Source organism: Synchytrium microbalum (genome assembly GCF_006535985.1).
Source record: "Synchytrium microbalum strain JEL517 chromosome Unknown SmJEL517_scf0011, whole genome shotgun sequence".
Classification (NCBI taxonomy): Eukaryota; Fungi; Chytridiomycota; class Chytridiomycetes; order Synchytriales; family Synchytriaceae; genus Synchytrium; species Synchytrium microbalum.
This window is the reverse complement of record NW_022158360.1, coordinates 516750-543460: the sequence shown is the minus strand read 5'-3', so window position 1 is coordinate 543460 and position 26711 is coordinate 516750. Positions and strand designations below refer to the sequence as shown.

Here is a 26711-nt window from a genome sequence, read left to right as displayed (position 1 = left end):
AAAAATACCTCGTCGTTTGGGGTTTGACGAGCTGTGAATACATTTTGAAAACAATAATTATGTTCTTGGTTGAAAATCTCTAATATTTCAAGTAATTTCCTTTTGCAGCACAACAGCTAAATAATATATCTTCATATGATGTACATGATTAGGCATGAGTTTCGTTTTGTATCATTGCTTGCTTTCTATGCGTCCGTCGAAGCTGAACTTGAAGGTGGAAGAGACGCCAATTGTCCCACTACTTGATCATTATCACGCTTCATTTTAGAGTATGGGTCTAGAGGACCTTTCTTGCCTGCAAAAAAACATTCATCAGGATCTGCACTGCTTGTCAAACACCAACAATCTTCCATCTTCCTACCTTCAGACCTCTTAACAACCTTTGGAACACGGGCACCATCATCCGTAGTATTCGACAAACTAGCTCCACTAGCTCCAATCCCACTATCTCCCTTATCAAATGGATATTTGCCCTTGGCTCCATTACCGCCACCAACAGCGTTACGAGTCTTTGTATACATACGACCAGTTGTACCCGATTCGACTTTACTGTACTCGGCGGTAGCCATAGAAGCAACCGGATTTCGCTTACGATGCATCATCATGCTCTCCGGGAAAGTCTCGCCATACGACATCATCATTACCGTTTGTCCTGTTTGAGCTACATGGACACCAGCGGCTGCTGCAGCTGCTGCAACCGATGCGACAGTGCTCAAGGCATGGTTTTGAGCTTGAGTGTTGTTGCCATACATTGCAAATTGGTGTTGTTGTTGTGGTGGGCGGAAGGTGGATGACGGTGGTGTAGGTTCTTGATTATAGTTATGTGAGACTGGTTTTCGTGGTGACGATGGTTCGAATTTCTGAGCGACATTGACAGTCTCACCACCCCCTCGTTCACTTAATGCTCTACGTTGTTCAGCAACCCATTCTTGTAGTTGAGTTGGATGTCTCGAGTCGTGGTTTGAAGAGCGAGCCTGCTCCTGCTCGAAAAGCCCAGACACGGATGGATAACGGACTGGTAGTGTAGCTGATCGCGATACTGGGGCTGTAGCAGCAGCATGATTCGTGACAGAGTCCTTGACATGGTCTTGAGCATCCATCATAGCCAACACTTTACGTAATTTACGAGCATCTTTAGCAGACGATTGTCGTATAACTACATTTTCAGATCTTAGACGTTGGATTTGTCTAATTAATGTCTCGTATCTTGCTTCTACGGCTGGATCAGGATGAGCATCCTCAACTTCGAAAAAGTTGAGTTCGGAAGAATGCAAATCAGAACCGTTATCGATTATAACGTCTTCTGCTGCTGCTCCAAATGCACTCATATCTGATACACGTCTGTTGAATCCACTCGGCACTCGTTGGCCATTATGTAAGATTTCAATGGCGGTGGCGTAACTCGTTTTGCGTGAGCTAGGCTCCAACGCAATATTATTATTTGTAGGCCGGTGCAATGATGGTCGTCGAACTATATGGGGTGGTCTGGCCTGTGCATTCGACTCAGGATCTTGATGTTGGATGGGCGCTGATGAGGATGCATCGGCGTCTCTACCACTTGCATTCCAGAATTTTAAGAATCCTGACTTCATCTTCTCGGTAGACTTGGTCGGGCTGAACGAAGCAATTCCAGTAGCTGGAGGTACTATAACTCTAGCAGTTTCTATACGTGGAGGTCTTTGATAATGCTCGTTTCCCGTAGCAGAGACATACTTAATGGGAGCACCAGATGGTCGTCGTTTCACTTCAAGTAATTGAGCTCGTTTCGACCCAGCAGGTCGCTGTTCAAGAAACTCTGATCTTGTTGGCTGTTGCTTATAAAGTGGCTCTTGAGCAGCATCCATCAAATCAGGATGCGATTTACTACTAGCGAGAGCTTCCAAAGCTGCCCAACTAGAAGTCCGCTGCTGTTTTTGCAATTCTCGTATATGAGCTTCGTGATTCTTATGGAGAGCACCCAATCGCTCAATTTCAGCTTGTTGCGTAGAAATAAGTCTCTTCATATAATCTTCAGTACTCTCAACCTGTGGATCAGATGGATGTCCTGGGAGAGATCCGAGAGTATATACATCGAATCGTCCTTCATGAGGCAATGCTTCCTGAAGAGCTTGTCGAATTTCTTCAGTTGCCTTTGAATCAGGCATGATTACATCAGGACTAGAGTCCGCAGATGTTGCCGGTGACATGGGAGCAGGTACTTTTACACCTGGGATTGATGACGCTACTCTGGTTGGAGAGCTGGGAGCAGACTGGTGTGGTGTGCTGGCACGACCATTTTCGCGATATGGAGATGGTGGCCTTGAGTCACTCGCCATCATATTGGTGACCATAGGATCTCGGTCTAAACCTGATGGATGTGGTAGTAGCTTTTCTCTGAAGAGGGAAAGAATTGGTCGTTTAATATCTACATTGACCGTCCGACGTCAATTTGTCTTTTTTTGTTACCTGTTGCGACCAGGAGACGAACGGCGACTATCTCCAGAGCCCTTGCTTCCAGTGAACTTGTGGCAACGTACAAGAATACCAGCTGACTCTTCTCGTAATCGTAAGCATTTCTATGATGAAGGATGATATGAGTGATGCAAAAAAGAACCTTCGGAAAAAACGTCAATTTTGATACGACCAAGGGCTGCAATACCTTGATTTCATTCTGAGTTTCCTCCCTAAAGACAGCATAATGTGCAAAAGTTGTCTTGAAGCTATCAACTATTGCTCTTGACTGCTCCTCTTCTGAAACACCAGCAGTATCTCTCATAATGGACTTGGTAAGGCTCTAACCAGGAAAAGACGAGAGTCATTTCTAAGCGCAAAAAAAGATTTAGAAAATGCTTCATGCACGAACCTCGATCTTTGCCAAAAGCTCATCCTTCTCCTTGCGAGTTTGGCGAATAGTATCTTCCAGGACCTTGAGCTGTTTACGTCTAGCGTTCAAAGCAGCAGACACATCCAAATCTTCCCCCGTCTTCAACACGTCTGCAAGCGAAAAAAGGCGTCATGAGCTGGACTATAAACAATTGATGACTCTCCCAGCTCTGTACCTAATCCAGTTCCGAAATTTTGAACTTCCTCAAACTTCTTGAGACATTCAGCTCTCGTATCCGATATCTTGGCCAAAAAGATACCACGTTCCAACCTGGCCGCTGTCAATCTTGATCTTGTATCATCTAGTGTAGCACTAGGAGTATCCAGACATGGCAAGATTGCTTTAAGCTTTTCCTGAATGAAAATGTAACTGGTCAGCACTAGACATATAGTCAAAGTGGTCAACTTTCTTTTACCTCACTCCAACCCAATGGTGAAAACTCGGCAATCTCTGTCTCATACAATAGATACAAATCCTCTAGTTTGAGCTTGCGTTCACGCATTACATCAGTCATTTCTACGGCTGACTGTCGTAATATCGAGACTTGATTTACAAGATTCGAGTCACCCAACGACGCGATTTCAATACGATCTAGGATTTGTAACGACTGAGAAGATAATTAGCCATCAGTGTAAGCTACAAGCTCAATGAGCGAATGGGCATGAAAACATCTATCTGTCGAGCATACCTCTTGAAGGTTACCACCAATAATCTCCTGAAGCCGTCGAAGGTTCTTGATCATTTCCTCCGAGCTAATCACAACTTCTTCCTTTTGATAGACTTTAATCTGCTCAATCAGCATCGCTGGATTAGCTCGTTGAAAAGCATCTTCCGATGTTGTTGCACCACCATCCTTCCCATCATCTTCGGCCTTTGATGAGGCGAGACTCAATCCCAGAGCAGCAACTTTGGCATCAATCTCCACCACAGAATTACTTAATTCTATACGTCCGGCTTCTACAATACGACCACAATCCTGTAAGAAATTACGGACGTCTTCGTGATGATTTGGTGCAATGACGGCATGGAATAAGTCTTGGAAGCGATTTAATGGACCTAGAACATTCGTGGCGGTGGGCGGGGCTACAAGCGGATCAGAAGGTCGTTTTATAGGTACTAGTAATCGGACATCGACGGTGGTTTGGTGGTGCAAGTCAAAATTGGCGGAATCTGTAGCCAATAGAGCATTAACAATAACTTCCGTGTATGCGTCTACTACATCCCGTAATACTGCTGATGTATCACGGGCAGCTTTGGAAGCTTGGAAGGCATATCCGCGGGCTACTGTTAATCTCGTTACTCGTTCCGCGACTTGCATGGCTGCTGGTAGCGTCGAAGGTGTATGAAAATGGGCTATAGCCGTCAATAGGAGATATTTTGTCTTCATTTGCGATACCCATTCCTACGATATAGGTGTGAACAACTACGTGCGTAGAAACAGCTAAGGTATAGACTATACCCTTGGATATCGAATCTTTCCAAACCCGTTATTCGACTTGGCCGATCGTTGAGCAATCTGATAATAGTCAGCACACTGAGCAGCAATCTGAGCTGTGATAGGGCTGCTGACATGATCTAAACAGTCAAAGATTTCAGAAATTGCAAGCTTTCGCCCCGTTTGCGTTTGAAGACTATATACCTTCGGTAGCCTTTCCGTAAAAGCATTCCAGAGCCTGAGCAAGCATCAATTGAGCTGATGCAGTCAAGGTCTGCTCTGAGACATCCGACGATTTGTCCACGCGGATGCGATATCGATTGCAAAGTGCATCCCGAATGAAGATAAATACACCAGCGGCTTTCTGTTGATTCGGAGATAGATCAGCATTGATGTGATTGTATCGCCAGCAAGATTTTGACAAACCTGGAAGTAGGCTGAGGCATGTTTTTTGCCAGCAGATGTCCATAACTGTTCTCCAGCAGCCAATTGAGAGAAAATAGAGCCCATATTGTAGAGAACTGATGCCTTCTCGTACTGGATGCAGCTGGTGATAACTAGACGGAATAATATGGTTAGCATTTGGCCTTCAGCGTGAAAAGTGACAGGGTTCTCACTACTTTTTTTATCGTCCGCGAAAGCTTCAAACCAAATGAAGGTCACATCCATCTTTCCAGTTTCAAAAGGAAACTTCTGCTCCAAATATACCAACTGGGCATAGTAACTAGGTAGATTGTCGTTAGCCACACGTGACCAAAAACACCAACGGTGCGAACACATACTGTGCCAGCTTCTCTATACCACCAAAGCTACGTTCAGGTGCTCCGGCGTGAATCCTCATTTGGTTTAGAGCATACCACTGAGACTCTGTAGGTAAAAGGAGCTCTGTGGTTTTCAACAGCTGCAACCGTGACTCTTCAGCCTCCTCTTCAGCGTCAGCAGCTAGATCGTTATAATTATCATATGCTGAGGTAGGATTCCTTACAGGAAAGTGCGACTTTATTGGTACGGTATTACCAAAAGGCTGATTGGTGCTGTTGTTAAGAGCGACGTGAGGAACAGGCTGCACGAGAGCCAGGATGGTTGGAAGAAGGATTTCCTTGAAATCTAAATATTGTGGTGCTAATAATCGAGCCTGAGAGTTCGATCGCTCCAATAAATCACCAGCGTTTGATGCCGAAGATGCAGAATCACGAATGTCGATCTGAGTAGCACTTCCCAGACGAGCAATGGCTCGTTTAGCACCATTTCCTAGAGCTTTAACGCCCTGCAAGACGTGAGTGGCGGTAGTGGGGGCCGCGTTTAGATGATGAGCTGCATTCCGTTTGGTTGGCAATGACAGAAACACCGATTGTTCAGCATTCGAAGCCAGATTCGGCCCATCGTAGAATGGCACGGCTTGAGGATCTCCGGCATCATATAGATGATGGAAGGAGACATGTGCTCCTGTTGTCGACAGCATGGTTTAGACCAGATCTAATCTAATTAGTTTAAAATCTATGAATTGTTCGCTTGCGTGTTGTGAAGGAGACGCAGCGACAAACGACATGTATAAGAAGAAAAAAGAGAGGATATATTCACGAAGCCCATATATCAAGTTAGGCAAACAGTTGAACCAATTCGTGTAGACAATTACAGTTACAACTTGTTGACGATCAATAACTAGAGTGATGGAGGATTTCGGATTTCGTTGTCAGAGAGTATGAAATAGATTATGCATTGAGGCGTAAATGGCGTAAATATTGCATGGTATGGGGTTATTTACAAATACGTACAAACTACTACTATTACATGATGGTCACAAACTACAAATCTACATACTACGAATACTGAGCACTAGGACCTCCCCAATGGCAATGCATGACCCACCCGAAGGCGTCCAGAGGCCTCACCTCCTCGGGGGCGAGAGGACTTTGTGTTTCCTCCTCGTAGCAGCTTGTCGCATGGATTGCACATTTCGGTACAGTTGTCGCACTTGAGCCAGCTGACGATTCATCGGAACCCACACCGAAGAGTGTCTTGGAATATAGATCTAGCACTAGGACCTCCCCAATGGCAATGCATGACCCACCCGAAGGCGTCCAGAGGCCTCACCTCCTCGGGGGCGAGAGGACTTGGTGTTTCCTCCTCGAAGCAGCTTGTCGCATGGATTGCACATTTCGGTACAGTTGTCGCACTTGAGCCAGCTGACGATTCATCGGAACCCACACCGAAGAGTGTCTTGAAAGTATCCCACATATTGGCAATGGTCTCTGAAGATGGGATGTGGTGATTGTTAGTAAATGGGTTTAACGACTGAACTGCAGACCAAAAAAAGCCAGGAATCGTGGCATCTGAATCATCCGCCGAGTATGGATGCTTGATAGTATGCATCCAGTGCATCCTGCGTCGCTCCTAGCCTCTCCTCTCACTTCTCTCTAGTGGAAATGGGGTTTTACAATGTTTCGAGTTGACGGCAGGTCAGATCACATTAAATAGACGAAACCGACAATTAAAATGATGAGTGATATAGCAACAATATCACGTGTAATATAGACAGATGAGCGGTATCGCTGAGTAGGACGCGTTCTGGGCGAGTATTCATGGCTCTAGACGGTACTTTTTGTTCAGGCCGTTGGCGACTGGGAATTGGGAAGAATGGGCCAGTAGGCTGCAACGAAGAAGGGAATATCCTTGGAATGAATCTTAAGAAGTAGAAGTGATTGCTGGATCTAGCATGTTGAGGTGCTTCTACTCGACTAGGTTGGCTGTCAATGTCATAACTCTCGAAATCCGTTCCATTCAGTAGCTGGTCCTGAATTGATGCAATGGCTGAACAGCGAGGTTATCAGCCTCTGGAATGCCATGAGTTATCCACAAATACCTTTTTAAATGCTCGCTTTGTTCCATGGGTAAGACGTCTCCACACTCACTTTGCTCCAAACGTCACGTTATTTCCTTCGGAATCATCAATCAAGACCATAACTGAACTATCTTTTCTCTGTTTTAGCGAATAAATTTAATGGCATTCAGCAAGCAGGACCCTGATATCCTCTATGTCGCCGAATACGACATCATCAAATGTTTTCGAGTGAATCAAGTCACGGCATTCGACACTTTGATATCGTCTGAAGGACAACGATCGCCTATAAATGCTATTCATGTTGGTAGTTTGGGAGCTATGGAAGTGTTGGTGACTGCTAGTGATAGAGGTCCAGTCAGAGTGTGGTTTACGAATTTGGACAGCGACCTTCATCGCACCCCCATTTCTTTACAACCAGAGTAAGGTCATATTGAACTCAATCCATACTCATCGTGAAATCACTGAGAACTCTCTCTTTGATTGTTAGTGAAAGTGCTTGGGGCATTGCAACACACGCCGAGCATCATTTGGTTGCAGTCTCGACGAACGCTCATACCATAACTGTCTGGAATCTGGAAGCCGATAAGAGAGAATGGCTCGGTGAAGGCTGTGATAAGCTCGTCTTGCGTGGGCATGCGCACAACGTACCCAATATCGACTTTAGCCCCTGTGGTCGATACTTAGTATCTTGTTCGATCGGTATGAGCTACTCTGTAGAAACTCTCTTTTGCCAACGTCTGTCTCATCATCCTTTCCTGATCTGTAGATAAATCCTGTAAGGTATGGTACCTGAAAAGTGGAGATCTGGTGTTCTCGAGCAATGTTACGAGCCAGTGGTAAGATCTAACATTGTGCTCCGCCTTGGCCGCTGTCTCACTCTTCTCACGTCTTTATCTACTTGAAGGGGATGGACCGCTCGCTTCGTCTCGCTCCTCTCATTCAAGCCGGTGAAAACGTCTCCAAATCCCAACTCGACAGTCCTTGCAGATATATTATTCCCCAACAACCCGTTCCCGACCATGCAACGCAGTGTCGGTCGAACGAGATCCACCGATACATCTCTGAATGAAGTCGATTATGCAGAAGACTTTGGTGACTTGGAAGAAGACGATTCGAGCATTGACGTCGCTTGGAATCAAGATGTAGATAGCTTACCAGATACCGAAATCGCTGAAGAAGACGACCATCATATAACGGCAGCAGGTATCATACCAGACTTTGATACTGACAATACAGAAGCCGGCATAAACCATGAAGACGCAGATGATTCCTCGTTGGCATCGACGGAAAGTGCCCACACACCTGATCAAGAATCAGAGGAATCCGATGTTCCCGAATACAATACCACGGAATATTCGCCATCCCCCTACACAATTTATATGGAGCAGAATGAACATGAGTGTGAATTGGATTCGTCGACGGATGCTATTCTGTTTACCTCTGCCAACCATCTAGTCTTATTGTCAACTGAGGGGTTGAATCGCTTATACTTCAGTAGTGACGTTTTATCAAGAAACTTTACAGGCCCTCGCATCCTGTCACCATATCTTGAAGCGTTCGGTAAACGCTAACGTAACACGCACCACGACAAAGATCTCATCCTTTTTACGTCTATTTCTAGATCGCTTATGCTTTAGTGAATGGGTCGATGAGCTATCATGTGGGTTTGTTGGATCTCAGTGTGGAGTGGTGGCTATTATCAGAGGATTGAGGTAACGGTCACAAACCTTATGCAGCTGTAACAGTAAGATCCCTTTTCATCTCACAGCTTGTCAATTAGGATTCGCGAGACACAAGACAAACCAGAGAGATTTGTGCTTCATATAGATCGATACTTGCAACCATCAAGCCAACCGATCGTTGGAATGCTTGTACAACGGGTGGTCAATAAGCAGAGCCCTGCGCTGTCTCGGTTTCGGCTTTATGTACTTTTCTTTGATGGGAGGATGTGTATATATGAGCTCAGCAAACCACTAGGGCCTTTAGATATCGAGCAAATTCAAGTGTAGGCAGTAAGATAGCAGCGATATTTTGCATAATTGTATAGTTGTCAAATCACTATAAATCTAATTTAAACGCGAATTGAGTGTGAAACGAGCGTGGGCGTGTTAAAATGGACGTTGAGTGTGTCTTGTCCAACATTAAAAACAGTAAATCACGCAGAGACGCCAAGCAAAGATGTCCAAGGAGAGACTTAGTCTACTAGCCGGGCACCTTCTTCTTGCAAGTTCATGTGAGAATTTAGTGGCTACATTCTCAAACACTTTGAACGAGTAAGAAAACACGCGTTACTCGTTCTGCAAATGTCAAAACCTCCGGTTTTTTAACTTGATAATTTTGTTACGAATAGAGGAGCCAAATTCCAAATTAAGGATACAAAATCAGGAACAAATTATGAAGTGTCTTCTTCGACTGACAAACCGGCTGCTTTTGTCATTGTATGCTGACATCAAACATATGTGTGATGCTTGGAACCCGAAGGCTCAACGCATTTCTTTGACGTAGATTCCAAGAGGAGTCAAGAATGAAAGCTTGACTGTTCTAGATAACAGAACTGGCAAAATCTACGGTACGATTTGTGAAACTTGTGCAAAACGTGATTCTTACTATGAACGGCAACACTTTTAGAAATTCCTATTCAAAACGGTACCGTCAATGCCACCCAATTCCAACGCATCACTGATGGTGGCAGTGAAGGAATCCGAGTCTTTGACGCTGGCTATCAAAACACTGCGGGTAAGTCCAAAGTCGTAACTCTCATTAAGGTCGACCTGACAGCTCAACTTTTGTTAAGTCGCATACTCCAAGATCTGTGAAATCGACGGCGACAATGGTATCTTACGTTACCGTGGATATCCTATTGAAGAATTGGCTGAAAAGTCCAATTATATGGAAGTGTCGTATCTCCTCATCTATGGTGAACTCCCTACGAAAGCTCAATACACGGCTTGGGTCAGTGATGTTCAAAAGCACACATTTGTGCACTCGAAACTGGAGACTTTGATGTCTTCATTCACTCATGATGGTGAGTACTGCCGTTGAAGGCTACGTTGTGTTTGATGGTCGTTTCTGAGTGTTCCATTGGCTCTATTTTCCTCATTTTGTGTTAAAGACAATGCTGTTGCCTCTCATTATATACCTCAAACTCACCTGCATTAACCGTAGCACATCCAATGGGAATGTTTATGTCATCAATCGCTGCTCTTGGTACCTTTGCGCCGGACGGTAATCCTGCCTTACAAGGAAGTGATATCTTCAAAGACAATATCCGTGCGAGGAACAAGCAAGTCATTCGATTGCTGGGCAAGAGCACCACTCTTGCTGCTATGGTAAGAAAACCCCGATTTTGCAGAACGACGAAAAGTCTTGACGCCTTTTCTCTCACTAGGCCTACCGAAATCGAATTGGAAGGAACTTCAATCCACCACGCAACGATTTGACCTATACTGAAAACTTTTTGTATCAATTGGATCATCTTGCCGAACCTAATTATAAACCAAATCCTCGTTTGGCACGTGCTTTGGATGTTCTCTTCATCCTGCATGCTGATCATGAGGTAATGTGATAAAGAGCTCGAACTTGAGTCGATTTGACAAGTGTTTACATTACGGTGTTTTTTTCGCGTCAAGATGAACTGCTCTACTGCAGCAATGAGACACATTGGTTCGTCTCTTGTCGATCCTTACTCTGCAGTAACTGGAGCAATTGCTGCATTATACGGTCCTCTACACGGTGAGACACCTGTCCCATTATTGAAGTAAAACAGCCAGCAAAAAGAAATAACATGACTTGTTTCATCATCTTCATGACCAGGTGGCGCGAACGAAGCAGTCCTCCGAATGCTCGAAGAAATCGGAACCGTAGACAATGTACCCGCATTTGTCGAAGGTGTCAAGAATCGCAAAAGGAAATTGATGGGCTTTGGGCATCGGTAACAAAAGCCCGCCCCCTTTTGGACTCCCATCGAATCCTCGGTTTTTAAAAACTCATATGGTTTTCCCTTTTGATAGAGTATACAAAAACTATGATCCTCGAGCAAAGATTGTTCGTCAAGTTGCATACGAAGTCTTCGATATTGTTGGACGAGAGCCACTTATCGATGTTGCTCTGGCTTTGGAAAAGACTGCATTGTCAGATCCATTCTTTATTGAACGAAAACTGTATCCTAATGTGGATTTCTAGTAAGCGTTGGTGTTGGAGTAAAGTTAAAAGTGTCATTTTAAAAGAGTCTAACATGGCCTCTTTGTTTATAGCTCTGGCAAGTATTCAAAGTCAGCAACGCATCTCAAGACTTCGACATACTGTTCTCTTTTTCTGTGTCTGGGACATGAGAAACTTCCCGATTATGAAATAATCGAACGTTCCTCATAGGTCTTATCTATCGCGCCATCGGCTTCCCAACTGATTTCTATCCCGTGTTGTTCGCTATTCCGCGTGTAGCAGGGTAAGTGCATTCGACAATATTACTCCTCCGTTGTTTTGCTAATGTACGATTCTCCACAGCTGGTTGGGTGAGAAATGACATCCCCTTTCTATTCCTTTCCGATTCCGTTGTTGCTAACATACGCATCTCAAACAGCTCACTGGTGTGAAGCGATGGACGAGAAAGATGGAAAGAGTAAGCAACTTGTGGCATACTGATAGTGATGAGGCTTGACAACTCAATGTTCTATTTTTCATCTAGTTTGGAGACCTCGCCAAGTATACATTGGTGAAGGCAAACGTTCATACGTTTCAATGCAAGATCGAGGCAATTCCAGTGAATTGAATCCACGTACATTGTCGCTTGGATCCATTTCTTCAAAACGTTCTTCAGTTGCCAGTTGGGATGGCAAGAAGGCAGTATAAATGGCTTTTTGTTTTACAAAGAGTGTGTCTTTGGGAGTTGTGGTTGTTTAAAGTATCAAAATCAAAACATGAATATCAAATGATATGATCTCCTCTTGGATCGTTTTTTTGCCTCAGTGCCTCAGCGATTTTACATTTCGAATCGTGTCCGTCTGAGGACGAAAAACCCAAAACCATGTTGATATCATGACGTTTATGTATTGCTGTTAACTTATGCTACTTATGATACTTGCATATATAGACATCTCTTTTCTACAATACCCATACTTGCCTCCCATTACATCGTCTACAAGACACAAACAGTCCCACATTCTTTGCTTGTTGATCAACCAAAACTTCCTCTTCCTCCTCCTCTTCTGCAATAACTCCACGCCTAAGACTCTGCATACTCATGTTCACACTATTGATACTCTGCATACTCGCATAATTATTCCCACCACCCAAACCATCATACTGTAAAGTCCCCATCAAATATGATTCAACCACCTCTTCAACCTCTTCACACCGTCGTTGCCATTTCGCAGCAAGACTTCTCATCTCCTGGATTTGAAGCGTGGCATCTACGTATCGAGATACGAGAAGTTGAGGGTTGACAGCTTCCACCTCGTTTTGGGTACCACCTATAAAGAGATTGACGGTACTTTTTCGAGATGGTAGCACGGTGGATCCCTTTCGTGATGGAGAGCTAGACATAGGTATGCCGTTACTACTGTTATTGGTATTATCTGATGATGGTTTGTTGACGGGTATTGCACTAGCAGATGAGTGAATCAAGAGTTTCTTGATTTCAGATAGAGATATTCGAGTGGCTGCTAGTTCAGTGCATGCGGCGTCATATTTTGATTGCAGGTCGGTGTACTTGCTCATCAATCCCAGCTTGTTGCTTATTGATGCGAAGGGTTTACCACTACCACTAGTGTCCATCAACATAGCTTTGATAGTACTCAACCGCATAAACCCATTCAAATTATCGGTTTGGATAGATTGCTCTCGTTTCATGCTACCATCACTAGACGATGGAGCCGACGTAATCAATCCTTCGATACGAGAATGTTGAACATCCAGCATATTATGAGCATCCGATAGCTGTCTACCGATATCCTGGATTTTCGATAAAGCTGTCTTGATCCATCCAACGATATCAATTTGAGGGATACTTTCATTCCACTCCTCATTTGGACCGACATCAATATTAAGTATAGCTCTAGACATCCATTTGCGTTCATCGCTTAGTTGCCAATAGTCCATCTGTAGTGCATCATACTCCTTTTTCAGCATGGCGGAAGCCTCTCGTATATGCGTCAACTCTTTATGATAGGTTTCTATATCTTGTTGATAGGATGCAATACGGGTTTTCGCGGCAGTCAAGTCCGTCAGTAGTTTACTTATAGGTTCAAATCGAGCCTTCAGAGCAGCGTTTTCCGCACGAACTTGAGTCAAATCACTGCTCGTCTGGTTTATCCGATGCTGAAGCTCGGATATCAAGCCTGCATCTTCTTGACTAGTGAGAGCCAATAACTGATTATCCGATTCCACCAGTCGCTGCTGTAATACTTGATTTGCAGCAGACAACGAAGCAACCGTCTGTTGCAATGCTGATAACTCTGCCTCGAGCTGTAGTACGATCGGTGGTACTTTAATAGGTTGACCACTTTTGACGACCTTCAAAACATCGTTTTCTATACTGAGATCATTCACCATAGCATCCAGCTTAGCATTATCCGCCAACAAACTACGTAATCGTTCCTGTAACATGGTAGTGACTATTTCAAATTCCTGTATCTGAGCATTTAAGGCACTACGTTCGTTATGCCATCGTGCCCATGCTTCACCATGCGTAGAGCTCGCCATCAATTCATGTTCTGACTTTATATACTGATGCTCTTGTATCAGCTCTTGATACTGGCGAGTTATAGTCGATAATTCAGACTCGTATTGGAATCGAAGCAAATCCACTTCTTGTAAGTGTTTGGATTTTACGTCATTTTGATGTGTAGAAAGCTGGGCTTGTAGCTCGGTAATAGTCTTTTCCAAGATAGAGATATCTGTTGCAGTTTGCGGTGTTGCTGCTTCTATATGGTGTGATGGAGCTTTTGATTGGTCACTATGGGCTTTGGTTTGTTCTGACATGAGTGCCCGACTATAATCTAAAGGCCTGCTATTACTATTCTTAGAAAAAGAATCATCGTCTATTTGAGCAGTACTCGTCGATTCGACAAGCTTGCTGCTACTACTCGTACAATGATCAGCACTGGGACTGATCCTACTATGAGCAGCAACAATAGCTTCCAATTCGTTGACCCGTTCCTGCAATGCTTTGACTTGCATCTTCTCCTCATCAGTATCATGCTCTGTCATAGCGCTAGACGATGTAATCCCATTCTGAGCTGTAGCTAGAAGGGCGTCCAGTTCCGCTACTCGTTGTTGAAGCAGTTTGATCTGTACTTGTTCCTGCATACCACTTGCAGACGACGTAGCTGACGTGCCTGCAATAACAGCACGTAGTATAGCGAGTTCCGCATCTCTAAAATGTAGTTGCTGTCTCAAATACATTTCGTTGGTATTGTTTGTTGATTTAGATTCCAGCTGTAGAGAGTCTAGATTACTGAGTACTCTATTACGTGCCTGATCTATAATATTGGACGCTGGCGAAGCGGTAGTGCTAATCTGTTGTTGTGATAGTGAGGTATCATTCGATTGTTGGTTTTGACTTGCGGTATTGTAAGATCGAGTGCGTTTGATACTCTTTCGTTCAATTTGCCTAAAGAATGCAGTTTTGCCTGATGAGGATGGTGCATTCCCTCCCGCGTGTAATCTCGTTGATTGTCCAATGTATTGTTGGGTAGTTGATGTTGCCAACGATGGTATAGGCGAAGGAGAAGAGGATGGAGGAGCAAGGAGGAAGTTCATATTGGGAGCTAATGCCACATAATGCCGGTGTGTATTGTTGCTCTTTTGTTGGAATTTGCGCAACTACGAGGTTTGGTACAGTTGGCATTTGATCAAAGCATGGCATGTATGATATCATACCTTCTTCCTGGCCAAGGCAAGCTTCACTTGGCGATCTTCCATCCTACATATACCAACTGTTCGCCTGCTTACAATCTATTGTCTATCTCATGAAATTTGGTGTTTTGCTCAATGGTTAGATGATCATGAGGAAGGGTGACAGAGCAGACAACCTAGGACGTGTAATTTGAGTTCGTTTCATAATGGCATTACGAAGGATTCTTTCTCCTATAATATCCACTCTTGTTACTTCAGAAACAGCCTTGCATCTGTCGCAAAATGCCGCAAACATAAGACGAGTGATGCACAGCTCACCACATGTAGTGACTATGTACTTCGAATCTTCAGATGCATACTCATACCTCGCAAGTCAGTCCTTGCGTCGGTTGATAGAGCTGTTTGATGTAAGACTCGACATCAAACTCGTTCCTATGCCCGACGCTACCGGAATCGTGGACCGAGAAAAGCATGATACTTACCAGGTAAAGTCATTGCTGGGACTATTTGTCGAAGATTTGACGCTGACGATTAACTGTAGAGACGTGATTGCTCTGTCTTCGCTCCTAGTTTAGGACTTGACTTTCCAGAGCTAGCTCACCTACCAACTACCGGTGAAGTCCTACTGGCAAACCGTATTCTCGCTCTCGCTGAGCTCAACAATATGGAAACAATTCAGAAGATTGAGCTTTTCACAAAGGTCTTCAAAACTCTCTGGTATGGTTGATTATTGACCCGTGTCATAGACAACTGACTTATCACGATCCTCTTCTATTTTCGCAAAGGCATGGTGATATTCAGGAACTAGAAGCCCTCGCTATGCGTCACGGCATGCAGAGTGAAGATGAGACCAACAGGCTGCTTAAAGCCAACTTTGAACTCCGAGATAAAATGGGTCACTACCTTGGAGCAACTTTAACATATGGCGGATCTTGGTACTGGGGTGTTGACAGAATCGAGTTCCTATCTGAACATCTATTCAGAATGGGAGCACATAGGGATAAAAGCTTGAAAGCTGCTCCAGTCGTCCTTCCACGCAACCCATCATTGCTCAGGCTACCTGCCATAAATAAAGGAGACGAACACGAGCAGTTTGTAGAACTCTTCTTTGGTGTTAGATCCCCGTACTCTTCTCTAGCACTCCCCTGGATTGTCGCCCTCTGTAAAAAGCACAACTTCCCGTTAAAGGTTCGAATAATAGCCCCCATGGTAACTCGAAACGTGCCTCTATCTCCGCAGAAGTCACGTTATATTATGCTGGACGTGGCTAGGAATGCCAGGTTGAATAAAATACCATTTGGAACTATAGTCGATCCATTACAAACATGGTCCGGTGTCGCAGCTATATATTATGCAGCATTACGAAAACTAGATCGTAAGCAGGCGGTTGATTTCGCTTGTGCTGCTATGAATGGTATATGGGCTAGGGGTGTTGATGTGGGGCAAGAGGGTAATCTGATTGCGTTGGCTGCCCAAGTTGGTATTAGCTCATCGTTTGTGAAAGAGGTTCTGAAGGAAACACTTGCTTTGGATATGCCAGAGTATAAGAAGGAGACGATGAAAGCTGTAGAGGAGGTATACTCGTTTTCTCTTTGGGGGTCTCCAACATTTAGATTAGGTAATGTTGCGTTGTGGGGACAGGACAGGATTTGGATATTGGAGGAGATGCTGGCTAGACGAGCCGCGCAAAGCAAATTGTAAATCTAGTATTGGCAACCATTGTAGAGATCTTCGATGCTACTAAAACAGTGTCGGAGACTTCAAATAGAATTTCCAACGAGAATTATTGCATAACAGCAATACCCTTTACAGCCTTCTCTACTCGTTTCTTGATTACTGATAGATCTTCGTAGCGAGGGGGGCTTATCAACCACAAAACGTTTGGTGATCTGACCACCAAATTCACATTCTCCTTCAACCTCAAGTAGCGGTACACGTATTCCTAAAGCACCTCGAGCCCTCAATCCAGCGAGAAGAGCAGCACCATCCGAAACATAAGAACAGACACCCCCATTGTATTGCGGACATTGAACTTTTCAAACAGACTATGCCATCATATAATGGTTGGGTGTCCAGGTGTAATCCAGAGCGATTGAGCCATTCGAGATTCGGGCACATAGATATAACCAGTGAGGGATCAAAGATTGGACTACATTCGGGAGTTTATCGGGTAGAAGTAGTATAGCGAGTTTCTGCAGTTGAGATCCTCGAGCTCCAATCGATTTTTTGGATCCAGCTTGGACTGCTTTTTGAGCAGTCAATCGTATGTCAGTCAGACCGACAGTACTCGATAATGCTGGGGCAGCAAGAATGACGAATGGTCGTATCTAAGTAATTCGCTGCCGTTGAAGAGGTTCAGCGACTTGAGAGTGGTGCTGTGAGTCTTTATAGCGTTTGTGAGGAACATACATGGTTCGCCCTCTAGGTCTAGTCGAATGAGTCCTAGAGCTCCTATGCCACTACGGAGATGCAACGTAATGTTGACATTGAATACGTCTTCCTTCATGAGGATTTGGTTCAAGGATTTAAAAACGTCTATATCGGACCTATCCACTTCTTTGTTCAACAATTTTGCAAATCCTTAGTGCTCAAAGTGCTCCAAATTTTTGACTCAAGAATTCCAATACAGACAGCACCGAGACATATTCATGTCCAAGTCCATTGCCTTGAAGTGCAAAGCTAGACACGAATAATTCTACCAGAAGTGCGGAACCAACCGTCATGGTCAAACCATTCCAGATACCAAGGAGACTGAGTTTGTAGATACCAGGAGCAACATTTACCAATTCGCTTCGTANNTACGAAGCGAATTGGTAAATGTAGCTTAATTTCCAAACTCGATACACCTTCCTCATCTTTGTCCTCATCTTGAAGTTCTGGGGGTGAATCAATCCAATACTTATCAAGGTTTCCAAAGTCTAGAGTCAAGGATGTAAGGTTGGAAGACCAATCGGACAAGTCCAAGAAGTCAAAGTTGGGGAAATTGAATGATACATGCAAGTTGACCAGGTTTACAAAGGGAGCGAAGCCTCCTACGTCGCTGAGCTCAGTAGTAAATACTTCCAGACTAGTAATATGATAAAGACTGTGCTGGTAGTATAGTCCTGGTTTGCGTGCTGCGAATGCTACCAAAGCATCTTGAAATTGAGAATCAACCGTCCTATATTTGCCAATCATATCGATTGACTTGTGTGATAGAGAAGTGACTTTTTGGTTCATGTCTTTGCATATACGACTCATGTTTGCGGTCGCCCTAAGCTGTTCATCCTTGAGGAGAACTTTTTAGGGAGACCATGAGCGGACCCATGCCACAGTTCAATTGGTAGACATGAGCACTCATACGTGGGCGTATCTGTGTTTTCCGTAGCTGTGACGAACTTTGGGCAGTTATTCTGCTTACAACAGTCTTTATGTGAATGAAAATGCTTCGAAAATTTGCAAATTTCAAAAGTACATCAACGTTTGGACCGTTACATACTAAACCTCCACGATTCACAGGTTGGCACGCGATTTACCGTCATGTCAATAAGAATCTATTAAAAAACACGTATGTGGCACCCAACACACCTCTTAATTGCTTATTGCGGCGAGACATTGACTCTCATTTTGCCCAAACTTCAAACACCCCACTTCACTCAGTGAAACTTTCAATATCCTGGCAGGCTGGACAAGATGGAAGCAAGGTTCGAATTGGTTGTCCAAAAGGGCCGTACGCACTGTATGGCATCTACAACTATCAGAGTCTGTGTGATGTTTCTTTTGGTGATTTTGCTGTTTGCTTTCATGCAAGTTGGATTTGCGGTTTCATATAAAACGCCCTTAAACTTTCCGACGCATAATCCACTAATGCCGAAAGAAACGGATATCGAGCGTATTCGGGCTCATTTTGCAGATGTTGAGGTGAGTGAACATCTCAATTACTTTTGAATCACAGTCTGTTTTCTATTCTCCATGACCTTGAATGCAGCCCAAATCGTCACTGATTGTAATCTTAGGTCATCATGAACTTCAACGGTGCCCGAATACTATTCAAACATACCCCACATTCGCGAACTTTACGGCCGAATATTCGAACGTCTGAGGTTTTACGGCAAACCTCCGCTTAGTGCCATTAATGCTACGATCAGAGTGGTAGACCAAACCACTTTTGTAGAACCTACAGCCTGGGATTCCTGGTTTTACGTATATAGAACACTAGTCGCTGGGATGCTTGACTACCCAAATGCTACTGGGTATATATATACGAATGACGATACATTTATGAACTTTTGGAGTCTGGCTACATTGGATAAGAACAAGATATGGTATGAAGAGGCCTATGATGTTGCGGATCTTGATCAGCCGTGAGTGTGGTCGCGGAACAACTACGTATTGAGCGTATCGTGCAAATCTGTGTGCTGACTATTACATGAACTGAATGCAATTTAGACCGAAATCTGGATGGTGGTGGTGGCCTGTTGTATCATCCGAATGCAAAGCAGCAATCTCAAGGTTCCCGTTAGCGTGGAGAAACAGATTAAATCAAGCAGCTACAGCCTCACGTCTTTTAAACCATATACCAACAATGGGAGCAATTGGAGCAATGTCAGACTTTGTGTATGTTCCCCGTCGTCTTCGTGACGATTTCATTAAAGCGTTGAACATTATGGCCGAAGACGGATGTTTTTTGGAGATAGCTATCGCTAGTACCGTTTATGGGGTGGAAAACTATACAGATTTTGAACTCTTAAAGGCACTTTATCTGTGGGATGATGATCGAAATCATGTCACAGAGTTCCTTGCTGGGAATATCACCCACGTGCTTCATCCCACAAAGCTGTCTGATCCTGATTTGAGAGGCTTTTTGAAGCACTACTTGTATGAACTGTATGAATTAAGGTATTAATGTAGTTATATGCTGACTCTGTAAAATATGATCAGAAGGGGTGTGTTGTAAGTGATTTGAACATAAGATGGAAACATAAGGGTTTTAAGCTCGTTTGTGTATAAATCGTAATCCGAATAGAAACTGTTCAAAGAAAAGTAGGTCGATCAATGGCTTGTCACAATTTGCGAGGTGTTTGCGAGATCAAATCACGATATGATACATCTGGAGTACGCTCATGTTCAATATATGCCTACCAAAACGAATTGGCATCGCGTCGAAACACATTCTTGCCAGGATATATCTCGGTCTCCTTTAGTTATCAACTTTTTTCCAAACTTCGATTGTTGAACGGCAAGAAGACTTAAGGGAGGTTAGTAGTACGTGGATAATCAGCCTAGTTCAACCATCTCTAGCGCTGTACAGTGTTCATTACGATGGAAGGAGCTATAGAAGGAAGTGTAGAGGCCGTGACGTACAATTGGAAGAGATGGAGTCCCCAGGGAAAGCGCTGGGTTGTTGATAGTAAGCTAAATAAGCATTGTTTCTTGCATTTATCCTCTTGCTGATCTGACTCTTTTTCTCCCATCTACACTCTACTTTCATCACTCATCAAACGCCAACATCAAACCCGCAACATCAAACAACATCATCATTCAAACCAGTCGCGATCTTTGCTGTCTCGCAAGTCGTGCTATATTTCGGGGTACAATTCATACTATCCGCTGCAAACCCATTATCAAAGCAGAGAGAAACGTCTCGTCAAAAGTCGGCTGCTGTATTCAAGAGGATGGGATGGAAGGATTTGAAGTTGACTGAGCATGAAGAGATCATCGCCAGTGAGATTATACACCCAGAGGATATTCATGTCACGTAAGTGTGTGTTGTGTGTGAGAGGAAGACCCCTGTGTGTTGACTCGTGTTTATACTTTAGGTTTAAAGGTATTTGTCGAGTTTCCAGAAATCCCACTAGCTCTCTTCGTATTCAATTGGACCAACCGAATGATTTGCGTATACAGATATTGGGGGCCTCGATCTCATCGTGGATTCACTTAAAGAAACTGTGATCTACCCATTGGTCTATCCACAGCTATTTTCATTCGCTCCTGCTTTATTGGCTGCTCCAAAAGGTGTATTGCTCTATGGACCCCCTGGTATGCAGACTCTGTGAACTTGTTGAACCAATACTCGATTGACTCGCAAGCATCTCTGATAGGGTGTGGTAAGACCATGCTTGCAAAAGCATTGGCAAAGGAGAGTGGAGCGACGTTTGTTAACCTGCACATGTCCACCCTTACTGAGAAATGGGTATGTGGTTTAGCACTGAAGCTCTTTAAAACATTCAAATTCATTAACCTGCCGGTCTCTCGTTATACTAGTTTGGTGAATCACAGGTTTGGACAAATAACACGGAATTCCTCATCTCGTTTTGGTCTCTCACTCCCTCTCTTTCATTAGAAACTGGTCCATGCTATATTCTCACTAGCCAAACGCCCTGAAATACAGCCCACTATCATATTCATTGACGAAATCGATGCCTTCTTAAGGTCACGGCAGAGTCGGGATCATGAAGCTACGTCTATGATGAAGGCTGAATTCATGAGGTATCTTCGATAAAGTTATTCTTTTCTTTGACACGAACAGCTGAACTTAACATGTTTTTGTGTAGTTTATGGGATGGGTTGGCTACTGGATCCGATATGAGAGTTCTGGTGAGAAACTTTATCGACGTCTACCCTTGCTCTTTTTGGCTCTTGTTAAATTTCCAAACCCTCAACTCTCAGATTCTTGGAGCTACCAACCGGCCACAAGATATAGACAAGGCCATTCTGAGGAGAATGCCAAAACGCTTCTCGATCAAGACGCCGGATCCTAATCAGAGAAGAAAGATATTGACTTTGGTAAGAGAATCGGAAGATCGTCTATATCGTCGACCAGAAATACGGTGTTGAGCCCTTGTTTATTCGTCATTAGTTGCTCAAGGATGTCTCCCTGGATTCCAAATTCCAAGTCGAAGATGTAGTGACTAGAACAGAGGGGTATTCTGGTATGTGTCTGACGATGCAAAAAAGAGAATGCTATGCAGAATTATGCGTTGGAACGCAACACAGCTCATCTTCCTCTCCATCCTAATTTGTAACATTCTATAGGTGCCGATTTGAAGGAACTATGTCGTAATGCACTCATGGTTCCCGTACGAGAATCCATAAAGGGCCTCGGAATGAATGTTGCTCAAATTGATGTGAAATCAATCAGGGTTCGCCCGGTACAACTATCAGACTTTGAAGAGTTAGACCAAGTCGTTACAAACAACTTGGAGGGTATCCCTGATTGGGATTAATCTAGAAATCCCAGTAGTTTTTTTTGCATTTGGTTGTTATTTAAGCTACCTTACACAAATATAGATTAGCTACCGACTACCATTTGGTGTTTTTTGATGTTGGTGATGAAGAAAGATATTCAATCGATGCAGGCAGCCACTGCTAATGATGGTGTATATCGTTTCACACACGGGGTGTGGTAGATACCTGCTAGCAACAGCATTGGCAAAGGAAATTGGAGCTACAGCTGCCAACTTGAACATGTCGATGCTTACTGGGCAAGTACACAAATTGTGGATGCTTCTGACGTTTACAGCAATTCATCAACCTCTCCCTACATACTGGTTAATAGTTTGACGAACCATAGGGTTTGACCAACAATAGTTGTCGATCGGTTAGGATCCTTTTTTTCTGCCTTCAACCAACGCACCGTCCCATGGAGAACTTCGTCGATGCTGTATTCTGCTTATCCTGAAGCACTGACATACAGCCCTCTACTTGTATCCATCGACGACATCGATACTTTCTTGAAGTCACGGAACAGTAGGGACCATGGAAGCTACGTCTATGATGACAGTTGAATACAATCCATCTGGCTTATATAGTAGTTTATGAGACGAGTTTGACTGCTGGATCTGATATGAGAATTCTGGTAAGAACAATCCAAGATCCATATTCGGTCCACTTTTAATTCTCTTGTTTGAAACCTCATGAATCTCCCACAAGATTAGACAAGACCTTTTTACGAAGAACTCCTAAACAATTTCCTATCATGACATCGGATTCTAACGAGAGAAGAAAGATATTACTCTGGTATGGAAGGGATTGTGAACAAGTTAGGTGGATGCAAAAAAAGGCTCAAGGATGTCTCGTTGGATTCCAAATTGCAGGTGTAGGATGAAACCGAGGGGTATTCTGATACTTGAGCATGAGAACGCAAAATAGAGACGCTGTGGGTGAATCCTCAGGTCACCGAAATCGATGTGAAGCCAAACCGGCTTTGACTGGTAAAACTACTAAACACTCGCAAAAACTTACGTGTTTGAATACCCCACATCCTTGGCATGACGAGTCTGAGCTTGACGTTATTTATTTGTAGATTGTGGGACGCCTTCGTTGTCACGAGAGTTCTGGTGAGGACCAAACAGATGTTGAGACAGTTTTTTTGACTCATGTCTAAATCCTTTCAAACCTCCTCTGATTCTCAGAGCTACGAATCGCCCACACGACATAGACAAGGCTAGTTCAAGTACAACACCTGAACGATTCTCTATGAGGACGCCTGGTTCCGACTCAGAGAAGAAGAATATGAATATTGATTTCGATATGGAAGAACAGATGGGGTTGGAGCGTTCGTGGTGAAGCCGAAAAACGCAGTTTCGTGACATTTGGATTCCTCGTCAGAGGCTCAAGGATATCTCACTGGATGTTCAATTTCAAGTCTGAGATGTAGTTACAAGAACAGAGGTGCGTCTTGATAGTTTACGTTGGCCATACAAGCAAAAAGTGGAAAGTCAGCTCCATTTGTTGGAAATCAAAGCGGTTCAAATTTCCATCCTTTACAACGATCAACCACCTACCCCAACTCACAATAGGCTTGACCGAACTAGGCAATGCTCCTGTGGTTCCCGTCATTTAGAAGATATCGCGGATTGGCATTGATTGAGATAATTATTCTTTTCTGGCGTTTGGTTGTTTATTTAAGCTACCCAACTACGAATATATGTTTTCTATGGTTTATGATAAAGAGAGGGATTCAACAGATGCAGACAATGACAATGATGGTGCTTCTTCTGCTTGCTCCTTGCTCGCCAAATCTTTGGCTTGAGCCCATGGCGTCAACACTTCTAGCAATGAAGTCGTGTCTCCGGCAGTCACTTTCTGATTAGCAACTAGTAGACGAACATCAAGAGCCCGTAACACTTGGTTCCAGAATGCGGGCACCTCTTTTAGGAGGATGCATGAAAATGATACAGCTTCCAAGTGAGAATGCACGGTAATCATTTTGGCGATGACTTCTGATGTTGTTACTTCTGAGGGTGTGCCGACGTATGTTCTAAATGAAGAAACGTAGCGTTAGCGAGAAAAAGCAGCAATTTGCTTCGATTTAGGAGGCTTTTTTTTGCTAGAGATCAAATCAAAAGGCCGCTCACTGTATATGTTGTATAATATCTGTATATCGTTTCGTTACAATCAAGCAATCCAAGACCTGAATGGAGGAGAGTCAAGGAGTAAGTAAACTGTTGCGCCCAAAAAAGAAACCGAAACACTAAATTAGATACCTTGTCAAAGACATGGCCTCGCAAGTAGATTGAAGCCGCGAATTGAGGTTCGACAGGGAAGAACAAGTCTCCTAACTCTTCATTACACTCTGCTCGTCTAGACACAATCAGATTCCAGAATTGCGTAAACGAGTTTCTCTTGAGTGCTTTTCGAGCTGTGCATAAAACGAAGAGTCAGTAGAGTGTATGCATAGCCCAACAAACCATTCAATCACATACCCAACTCCATAGCTTCAAAGTTAACCAAAAAGATAGCCTTCGCAACAGCAACACCCAAATAATGATTCCAAATCATTTCAGCATCTGAGAATTCAAGCACTCGTGCTCGAGATTCACATAATCCTTTAAACCGTTTCAAAAACGCATCGGTTCGTAACGCTACACCGTCTTCTTCAGTAAGCACTAGATCACACGCCCATTCCCAATCTCCATCGATAATGAGTTGTTCAACGTTTGCTCTCATGAGTGATTGTTTACGTTGTGATTGTAGGAGGGGAGCTGCAGCTCGTTCGAGGAGTTTGAGGATGCTTGTTGACGAATGACGACGGTGGAAGATCGAGTCCCATTCGAGCCAGTTGGTGCGATGAAAGGTGGCTAGTTTGAAGAGGGCAGCTTGAATGTTTGGTTGGCCTTGTAGAGCACCTAAGTTCACAACAACAAAAAAGCAGGCAGTTCAGAAGACAAGAAGAACATAGAATTCAAACTTTCTCTTTACCTATTGGATATCCAACAGCCTCAACCTGTTGTAGTACGGTGTAGTAGAGGTCATCACTAGGTTGAGTTTCATATCGTCCTCTCATTTCAAGGCGAATGTATCCGCCAGATACTACAAATGGTCCTACAGGAAAATACTGCCATTCTGGCAAAATAAAGATGGCATGAGTAGCAGTCTACTGGGGTTTTTGCGATTCCTCCCTTGCAACCTACCATTAACATTTCGAACTTTGAACTCCTTGCTAACAAAAGCCATGCATTCCGAATCTCGATGATATCCAATACGTATAGTCAAATATCGAGGAGCATATGTTGGCAACCTAAGAAGACAAGAATTTTGTTGGCGACAAAAAAGCGAGCGGCTTACTCTCTGCGTGAAGACTCATTCATACCTTCTCTGAAAAGCAGCTCTAAACGGAATAATCCTAACCCCAGTTACGATGCAAGCAGGCTGTATCATCTGATACACCAAATACTCGCTCGACAATGGATCCTGCGCCCCCTTTGACGACCAAAAAGTATGTCGTGATTCATTCAACGTTTGTGATATATCCTGACTCCAAGTATTTGCTCCTCCACCGTCTTCAGTAGACGCTTCTATACCCGTCATGAGTAAGGAAATTGGTTCTTGTTGGAGTCTAGATGAGAGGTCGAGGAGTTCCCGAAAGCATTTTTTGGGATGATCGAATATCTCAGGTGTTTTAATCTTTAGGGCGTGTCGGGCGGCTACTACGGATGCTGGCGTGGTAGGAGTAGTAGGAAAGCTGGTGCTGCTGCCAGCTTTGGAGTCTGGTTCGTTAGGATTTGGTGTTTGCCGTGATGGGGAGTTGGTGACCGAGGCTGGGACGGTGTATTCTTTTGGAAGCCGTAGTTTGACTTGGTCCTCGATACGATTCAGCCACGACCACCATAAGGAAGGTGTCTCCAGTAATTCATGCCAGTCGCGAGATACTTCATTTAATGTGAAAATGTCAGATTTTAATCAAACACTTAAACTGCTGTATATTTGGCCATTCTTACCTCTGGAGAGAGCTGGAAAGTCATGCTGGCAATGCTCCAGACACTGCAGCACTAGCTCAGATGGCAGTACTTGTAATGGGTCCATACTGCCTGTTTTCGAAAGTTGCTTGGCTAGTATTGGAGGCGTTCAAGAGTGCGTGAGAGATGCAACACGAAGTTGGAAGCGAGCTGCTGTTCAATTCATTCAATATTTGAGCCAAGTTTGTAGATCTGCAGATTTATGTAGGGTGGAAACACGGATTCAAGATTCTTGATATACCCGTTTTTGGCGTTTTAGGATAACCACCTTTATATCACGACGATTTACAAGATTGTATAATTGTATGATGAATACAAATTTATAGAAACACGTTTAACACGGGTTGATTAAGCGGCAAAGTGTCCGAGTTTTCTTACTTGCAGGCCTTGGAGGATGCTGCTAATCATAGAAATATTCATGAGCTCTTCATCGAGTCAAACTGTGGATTCTGAGACATAAGCTACGTTAGGCTCTAGCAGGGAGAGTCAAAGACGGTC

General features: G+C 43.8%; 4 protein-coding genes across 4 annotated transcripts; 2 read left to right on the top strand and 2 right to left on the bottom strand.

Annotated features, from left to right (window-relative positions):
* Positions 1 to 185: 185 nt before the first annotated feature.
* On the bottom strand, positions 186 to 5760 carry SmJEL517_g02652 (uncharacterized protein; the record flags this gene model as incomplete). The annotated part of the gene is made up of 12 exons (XM_031168580.1): positions 186 to 295; positions 362 to 2373; positions 2446 to 2555; positions 2639 to 2773; positions 2843 to 2973; positions 3039 to 3216; positions 3279 to 3470; positions 3552 to 4265; positions 4323 to 4438; positions 4503 to 4662; positions 4725 to 5022; positions 5081 to 5760. The coding sequence occupies 12 exons, from the start codon at positions 5758 to 5760 to the stop codon at positions 186 to 188; spliced, it is 4836 nt and encodes a 1611-aa protein (XP_031025509.1).
* A 1345-nt stretch (positions 5761 to 7105) lies between these two features.
* Positions 7106 to 11988, top strand: SmJEL517_g02651 (uncharacterized protein; the record flags this gene model as incomplete). The annotated part of the gene is made up of 20 exons (XM_031168579.1): positions 7106 to 7189; positions 7288 to 7559; positions 7628 to 7839; positions 7907 to 7976; positions 8045 to 8700; positions 8762 to 8852; positions 9491 to 9578; positions 9646 to 9709; positions 9769 to 9876; positions 9935 to 10165; positions 10306 to 10469; positions 10529 to 10696; positions 10770 to 10872; positions 10954 to 11071; positions 11151 to 11321; positions 11394 to 11443; positions 11512 to 11584; positions 11644 to 11651; positions 11720 to 11758; positions 11825 to 11988. The coding sequence occupies 20 exons, from the start codon at positions 7106 to 7108 to the stop codon at positions 11986 to 11988; spliced, it is 2934 nt and encodes a 977-aa protein (XP_031025508.1).
* Positions 11989 to 20295: 8307 nt separating this feature from the next.
* On the top strand, positions 20296 to 22199 carry SmJEL517_g02650 (uncharacterized protein; the record flags this gene model as incomplete). The annotated part of the gene is made up of 11 exons (XM_031168578.1): positions 20296 to 20383; positions 20524 to 20731; positions 20793 to 20800; positions 20878 to 21012; positions 21075 to 21166; positions 21238 to 21252; positions 21317 to 21462; positions 21528 to 21570; positions 21643 to 21759; positions 21833 to 21905; positions 22009 to 22199. The coding sequence occupies 11 exons, from the start codon at positions 20296 to 20298 to the stop codon at positions 22197 to 22199; spliced, it is 1116 nt and encodes a 371-aa protein (XP_031025507.1).
* Positions 22200 to 23916: 1717 nt separating this feature from the next.
* Positions 23917 to 26280, bottom strand: SmJEL517_g02649 (uncharacterized protein; the record flags this gene model as incomplete). Its single annotated transcript, XM_031168577.1, has 8 exons — positions 23917 to 24235; positions 24333 to 24388; positions 24462 to 24616; positions 24681 to 25103; positions 25177 to 25320; positions 25389 to 25495; positions 25568 to 26126; positions 26196 to 26280. The coding sequence occupies 8 exons, from the start codon at positions 26278 to 26280 to the stop codon at positions 23917 to 23919; spliced, it is 1848 nt and encodes a 615-aa protein (XP_031025446.1).
* Positions 26281 to 26711: the final 431 nt, after the last annotated feature.